This window comes from Anomaloglossus baeobatrachus, chromosome 1 (assembly GCF_048569485.1).
Source record: "Anomaloglossus baeobatrachus isolate aAnoBae1 chromosome 1, aAnoBae1.hap1, whole genome shotgun sequence".
Taxonomy (NCBI): domain Eukaryota; kingdom Metazoa; phylum Chordata; class Amphibia; order Anura; family Aromobatidae; genus Anomaloglossus; species Anomaloglossus baeobatrachus.
The window spans coordinates 740330617-740338075 of NC_134353.1; the positions used below are offsets into that span (position 1 = coordinate 740330617).

A 7459-nucleotide genomic window follows, 5' to 3' on the forward strand; every position below is an offset into this window, starting at 1 on the left:
GCAAGTGCTATCACCTATAATGCCATAAAATTCTCTGCAACCCATTTCTGCAGACCCTGCTATAGTCCACACCCCAGGATCCTTTGCCTTGAAAAAGGCTCTGCCTAAAAGAGCCGAAACGTTGGCATAAGGAGTTTTTGGTGTGACTTTTTGCAGAAATGAGTGAAAAATAAATAAAAAAAAAATATTTCACCACTCTGTGTGCAAGAAATGTCCTCTATTATATGGTCTAATGTTTTCTGAGCACCTATTATTTATGGTGAAGCGGAGCCTTATACTTTTGATTTCAATCCTCAACAGTGTCACATAAGTTATACATTAAAAAAAAAAAAAATACAGTGGGCATGAGATTTCTATAAATCAGAAACCGTTTCCTGGAACTGGAAGACACGGTTTACTTTTTCTGCACCAAAACTTATCGTAAGTACGTTATACTTCTTTTCTTACTAACTTTGTATAAAAAAAAAAAAAATAAAAAGCTGCAATGCTATTTTCCGAAAAACCCCTGGGGCAGCTTTATTTAAACGGTCTAGTTTGTAGACCTGGTAAACCTAAAGTGGACAGTCTCAATCAGCGTGGCTTATGCCGGATGATAAGCCTGGTGCATCTCTAGACTGTCTACTCTAAGTTTACCCAACAATTTTGGCAAGCTGTGTCACATATTAGACCACGGCCATTTCTTGGTGAACAACTTAAGGTATGTAAAAACACAATATGGCACAAAGGCGTGTAAGGCTTCTGAAGCATGTAGCATAATCTCATGAACCCCCTCACATGGGTATGCCAACCTCTAGCTTGTAATTGTACGATAGATTTAGTTTGGTATATATAAGAACAGCGTCATTTTCTACTGTCTTGTTCTCGGTTTCGTTCCCTTTTGCTTTCTCTTCTCCGGTCATCTCTCTCGCGGTCTCTGTTCCTTTCCTCCTTGGCGTATCTCTCTGTAGCATGTTCTCGGTCGTATCTTTCTGACCACCTATACTCTGTCCTCCTTTCTCTCCAGCCATAACGCCTTTCTCTTTGTCGGTTTTCTCTATAGGCATTGCTTGTAAAAATAGGCAAATTAATTGGCTTTCTAAATGGTCTGTCGCGGCCTCCAAACCTCAGCTGGCCCGACTCCTTTTTCCCACCAAATCCTCCTCCTAGCCGGCGAGGCACCCATCCTTTCAGAGATCTTTCCAGTTCAAAATCCACAAAGACTTCCCGCTGATCTATCACTAGCCTGTTGGCATCTCTGTAGGCTTTCTTTATGGCCTGTTCTTGTTTATATTCAATGAATGCATAACACTTGGAAAAACCAGTGATGAAATCTCTAATCAGTCGGATCCTCTGGACGTCTCCATAACGAGAAAACACTTCTTTTAGTTTTTGCTCAGTTGTTTGTTGGCTTAAGCGAGCCACAAATAAAGTCAACTGGGGGTCTCCAACCACACCCTTATTGGGGACATAACGGGCCAACATTGCCCTAAGCACAGCGCGATCATGAGGTTCTTCATCAGTGCCATCAATACTGCCAGCTGTAAGAGGATCGTAATCCTTTGCGATAGGTGTCCATTCACTCATTTTCTAAAAGAAGGAAATGTATATATTAGAGACAACAGAATAATGCATATGGGCCTAATGATTTTCTACAGAACAGTAATGAGCTTTTTTGCATCTAGCACCGAAATAAAGGCAGCAATAACATCTTAAAGGGGTTTTCTATGATGTAGTGAAAAGTCTGCAGCCAGTTTATTCCCCGTGTGGGTGGTCATATCACCCCATTTATGCAATTTGCAATGCTGTGGTCAATTGCTAATTAGTCTCCCCCCCCATTCTCTCAGTGCTGGAGAAGCCGGGGAACCTAGCCGGCATTTGACATTAAGTATGGAAATCCTATACATAAGGCCACATGACTGTCTGCAAGGGTAACCGTGACTATGCACATCACACACTGCCACGAATCAAGTCACATGGAGTGACTGCAGACCAGAGTTCGCCTTTAAGGCCTTACACTGGTTTCACATCAGCGTTTTCCTGCCGCACTCGCAGATCCGGCACAAGGACAGTACAGTACTTTACAGTTCACTGGCAAGCTCCGGGCACATGCGGTCATGTGACCGGAGCATGTGACAGCATGTGACCGGGGCTTGCCGCACTGTCTGTGAACTGTATTGTACTGTACTGCCCCTTATGCCGGATCGGGCAGTGCGGCAGAATACCGCTGATGTGTTTGTGCCCTTATACATATTTGAGAAACGTCACCCAAACAAGTCAATTTCAGCACAACAGGAAGACAGTCTAGTAATTTTATTGAGGCCTCCTGACTCTCCCCTCGATTTTGTTCTAGGAGATAAGAAGGATCAGCCATGTTGCATTTTAATACCTGATCCTTTTTGTTCTCTAGGGAAATAAGTTGCTACCACTGCAGTCTGGAAGTAGCTTAATCCCCTCTGCTGAGTATATACTGTAGTGTAGAGGTCAGGAGAGATGCTCGGTGAAACCTACACCTTCAATCTGTGGCTCAGGGACCTCATAGCAAAAGGCAAAGCTTAGCTCAGGGGTCTCCAACTCAGCTGGGTGTATGGGCCGCACACTGAAGAAAAAAAATTGAGAGGGGCCGCATTCCTTGCAGGACAAAGTGACATTTTTATTGATTCCATAGTTTTTTTCTATACACCTTCCTTTGGATCAATTTTTGCTTGTTTATTATGACAAACCTGCACTTTGTTTAGTTAAGTTTATATATTCAAAAAATGCATGCTTTATTTTGATATTTTGTTACATTGTATCACCTTCTTGTAATATTGTTTTACAATTACCAGCATCATATATCAATCTTAGCTAACATGTTGCAGTAATGTCCCCCATCAGTGTGCCTTGTAGTAATATGCTCATCCTTGTAGCATTGTGCCCATCCTTGTGCCCTGTAGTATTGTGCTCATCCACATCCATGTGCCCTGTAGTATTGTGCCCAGCCTTGTAGTATTGTGCCCAGCCTTGCGCCCAGTAGTATTGTGCCCTGCAGTATTGTGTTAATCCTTGTGGTATTCTGCCCATCCTTTAGTAATACTCAAAAAAAAAAAAAAATTCTCCTCACCTTTCCTCCGTTCCAAGGATACGTGTTCACGACCAGGGTTTGCAGAGTTTAGGAGGCAGCATGTTTCAGCTGCGTCCAAAACGCTGCAATGTGCAGTAAAAGCAGAGTGGGTTTTTCTAGAAATCCCATGCCACTGTGCGTGTGTGGCTCGCAGCAAACACTGACTTGCGGTGTGCTTTTCCGAGGCCGCAGCATGTGAGTTGTTTGCAATGGAGTCGCAAGTGTCCTCTGCAGAGAGAACACAGCGAGGAGACCGCAGAGCACTGAACCCCGATTGTGGGCACGGGCCGCTGCGGTCTCTTGCGTTCTCCTGCAGAGGAGACTTGTGGCTCCACAGGTCAGGCCCCGCTGCGTCCAGGAAGCAGTGAGTCCTTATCGTGGGCATGTATTACTTGCTTGTTGCAGCCCGCAGACCCAGTGAAGAATGCGGGCCTATGCCAGCCGGGGATCGGCTCCGGCAAGCAGAGGTTTCTGCACTATATCAATGGCTGCTCTCCGCCAATCAGATGCAAGGAGGTGACGTCATACAGCGATGTCACATCCTTGCATCTGATTGGCGGGTGGCAGCCATTGGAATAGTGCAGAAAGCTCCTATGCGCAGCACTGCAAAATGATTCAACTATGCTCTGCTGGCGCCGATCTCCAGCATAGGGCCGCAACAACCAGCCTCAGGGGCTGCATGCGGCCTGCGTGTTTGAGACCCCTGGCTTAACTTGTTCAGTCCATCAATCAAAACGAAGAACACAATTGCTCTTAAAAAGAAATGTGTCAACAGGTTTTTGCTATGTAATCTGAGGACAGCATGAGGCTGAGACACTGATTTCAGGGAAGTGACACTTATTGTATTGCAACAACAGAAATGAGTGTTTTAACAGCAGGAGATTATCACTGGCCAGACTGGTGCCCATGTGAAACCTGATCCGACTCACTCCTAGCCAGGGCTGTGGAGTCGGCGTCGTGGAGTCGGAGCTCATTTTGGTGGAGTCTGAGTCGGTATAAAATGCACCGACTCCGACAATAAATAATAAATTGGGGACAGTAGTGCAATGCAGAATGTGCTGAATATTTTACTAAATAATAACATTTACTATAATGCTTATATTTAAGTGAAAAATTTATTGTAGTACAATGTGAACATCAGACATTTAATTATTTTTACGATACAATAATCAATATATTTGGATAGAACGTAAAATATACTTATTAGAATACAACTCTAGAACACAAAAAACTAATAAATTGTAAATATGTAATACTAATATAAATTATATATATATATATATAAATTATATATATATATATATATATATATATATATATATATATATATATATATATATATACACACACACACACACTAAATACACACACAAGATATATATGTAATCTACTGTATATTACATAGTGTATTACATATTTACAATGTATTACAGTTTGTGTTCTAAAGTTGTATCCAATAAATATATTTTATGTTCTATCCAAATATATTGATCATTGTATCATAAAAGTTATTAAATGTCTGATGTTCACATACACATGTTCATGTACTACAATAAATTTTTCACCTAACTATAAGCAATATATGTCGGAGTTGGAGTCAGAGTAAAGGCCCCGTCACACTAAGCAACATCGCTAGCAACATCGCTGGTAACGAACAACTTTTGTGACGTTGCTAGCGATGTTGCTGTGTGTGACATCCAGCAACAACCTGGCCCCTGCTGTGAGGTCGTTGGTTGTTGCTGAATGTCCTGGGCCATTTTTTAGTTGTTGCTGTCCTGCTGTGAAGCACAGATCGCTGTGTGTGACAGCGAGACAGCAACAACTAATGTGCAGTGAGCAGGGAGCCGGCTTCTGCTGAGGCTGGTAACCAATGTAAACATCGGGTAACCAAGAAGCCCTGTCCTTGGTTACCCGATATTTACCTTTGATACCAGCCTCCTCCGCTCTCACTGCCTGTGCTGCCGGCTCCTGCTCTGTGCACAGATAGCTGCAGCACACATCAGGCAATTAACCCGATGTGTGCTGTAACTAGGAGAGCAAGGAGCCAGCGCTAAGCATTGTGCGCTGCTCCCTGCTCTGTGCACATTTAGCTGCAGCACACATCGGGTTAATTAACCTGATGTGTGCTGTAACTAGGAGACTGGGGGCTGGTCACTGGTTGCTGGTGAGCTCACCAGCAACTCGTGTAGCCACGCTCCAGCGATCCCTGCCAGGTCAGGTTGCTGGTGGGATCGCTGGAGCGTCGCAGTGTGACAGCTCACCAGCAACCTCCTAGCAACTTACCAGCGATCCCTATCGTTGTTGGGATCGCTGGTAAGTTGCTTAGTGTGACTGGACCTTAAGAGAAATTGTGGAGTCGGAGTCTGAGTCAAAGGTTTGGCTTACCGACTCCACAGCCCTGCTCCTAGCAATGATTAGCAGCTCACTGTCAATAGACACTATATAGGATTAGCTGTGGTGTGGGTGGGGTTAGCTTTCTCAGCCCTGCTACAACCTACATCTAAGAACTCTGGGTTCAGCACCTGTGACACAAAGTGATACATCATTGTATCCAGGGTCTTTTTTCCTACATTTTAATGCTCTCATATGAGGTGGCAAAAACCGAGTGACATATTCCCTTTAAATAGAACCTCTCTCATGTAAAATGTTTAAATAAATGTGTGTATAAAGAGAGATAATATATTATCTGGGCATTAACCGGCCTGGAATTTTCTCTCCTCCATACACTCTCCGAGTTAGAGAGTGCTCCGATCATGTCTTCCATCCACCGTATACATAGATTCATTCCTTCACCCCTTTCTCTGTACCACAGAAGCTGCACGAGGATCTTTACACATCAGTACTGAGCTGTGTGGCTGTGAATCCAGCACTGGAATTAAAGGGAAGCTGTGAAGTGTGAAACACTATTAGCCTGCAAATATGGAGTTAATCAGCAGGTTACTAGTGTTTGAAATCTGCCCGGCGCCGGCACATTAAACCCCGCTGCCTGGGGGGAAATTAACTTTATTCCCCCGGATAGTGTTCCGGTTTTACTTATGAGGGCGGCGCTGGCGCAGGTTCAGTCACTGCTGTGTATGGAAAGTGGCATCTGTAACCGCACCCCCCTCCGACTGGCAGCCACTCAGAATTAGATCCCGCTGTTGGTCATTGCGGGGGCCAGGATTACAGCCGCCGCTCTCCATACACAGAGCAGTGACTAAACCTATGCTAAGGTTTTGGGCAGGTTTCAAACACTATTACCCTGCAGATTAACCCCACATCTCCAGGTTTAGGGTTTTTACAAGTGACAGGCTCCTTTTAAATGATTTTTCTAGAAGCAACAGCATGATCAGCCTAGTCCCTCCCAGTGCTGATCTCCTCACTCATCCTCCATAGAGTTAAGAGCTGTAACCTGATAGTTCAGTGAGCTCACCGTCCATATTGCTTTGACTAAAACGGATTGGAGATGCTTTTCTTTTTGCTCCATGTGGATCGTAGGTTTGAGGGGGTGCAGATTACTCTAACAGGATATATTACAAGACCTTCTAGGTGTAGATTGCACTTCCCCTGTAAATGCAGTGATGTCACAGTACAGGGCAAGATCCACAATGGCTCAAAGATCATACACAGTGATGTCACCGTATACGTGACTATAGCCCTTATAACATGATGAGAGCACGTCCTACAGCCACTGGCAAATCTCTAAGTGGCCGGCAGATCGCGGCTACGGAGGAGCTGACTGGTCGTTGTTTTGTGTTGTTTGTTTTTGCTTAAGATAAGTATTTGGGACACAATTTTTTTGCAATTGGGTTTCATTTATGTTACACCGGTTTCCTCTTCCAGGCTGCTTCCATGTACCATCAACTCTGATGTAGTGTGGTCATGAATCAGCTGAGAGCTCAGAAAAAGACAGATGAAAGAGCACAGCTACTCACTGACAGATTCTCAGTTAACTCCTTCTGCAGCCTGCAATAGACATTACAGCAGAAGCTATAGGGAACAAACGGTGCACGAATTTTAATCAACCCACAGGGTAAAGAGGGTTTCTTTTTAGCTCAAAACACATGCATTTAAGGAAAAAAATGTCTTGGAATGTGAACAACCCCTTCAATAAAGAACGAAATCTTGGCCTAGGGAAACCGTCAGCGCTGAGGTGAGACAAGGGCTAGGACGTGGCACAATGCCGGAGAGCCAGGCCAGCACAGGCGTGAGGAGCCGGAGCCGCAGGTAATGTCCGGAGCACGCTCCCCCGATCACCGCCATAGCCCCCACTGCTGCGGTCATTCATACACGAGCAGAAACCAGCCTACCGTACACTCAGCGCGCAGGAGGAGGGTTGTCTGAAGACCAGAGAAACCAAGCGCTCACAACGTGCCACTCACGCTGGTAATGTAAACCAAT

At 44.6% G+C, this 7459-nt stretch overlaps 1 protein-coding gene across 2 annotated transcripts; it reads right to left on the reverse strand.

Annotated features, from left to right (window-relative positions):
* Positions 1-490: 490 nt before the first annotated feature.
* On the reverse strand, positions 491-7443 carry SNRNP35 (small nuclear ribonucleoprotein U11/U12 subunit 35). Of its 2 annotated transcripts, none has more exons than XM_075322785.1 (2): positions 7369-7443; positions 491-1566 (listed from the first exon to the last, which is right to left on the reverse strand). In XM_075322785.1, the coding sequence occupies exon 2, from the start codon at positions 1561-1563 to the stop codon at positions 841-843; it is 723 nt and encodes a 240-aa protein (XP_075178900.1). In that variant the 5' UTR covers positions 1564-1566; positions 7369-7443; the 3' UTR covers positions 491-840. The 2 variants fall into 2 exon arrangements, with proteins under 2 accessions (XP_075178900.1, XP_075178892.1); XM_075322777.1 differs by lacking the exon at positions 7369-7443 and adding an exon at positions 6492-6511.
* Positions 7444-7459: the final 16 nt, after the last annotated feature.

Excerpts from the sequence above, each read along its gene's own strand:
- SNRNP35 (XM_075322785.1), bottom strand. The coding sequence starts at position 1,563 with ATGAGTGAATGGACACCTATCGCAAAGGATTACGATCCTCTTACAGCT.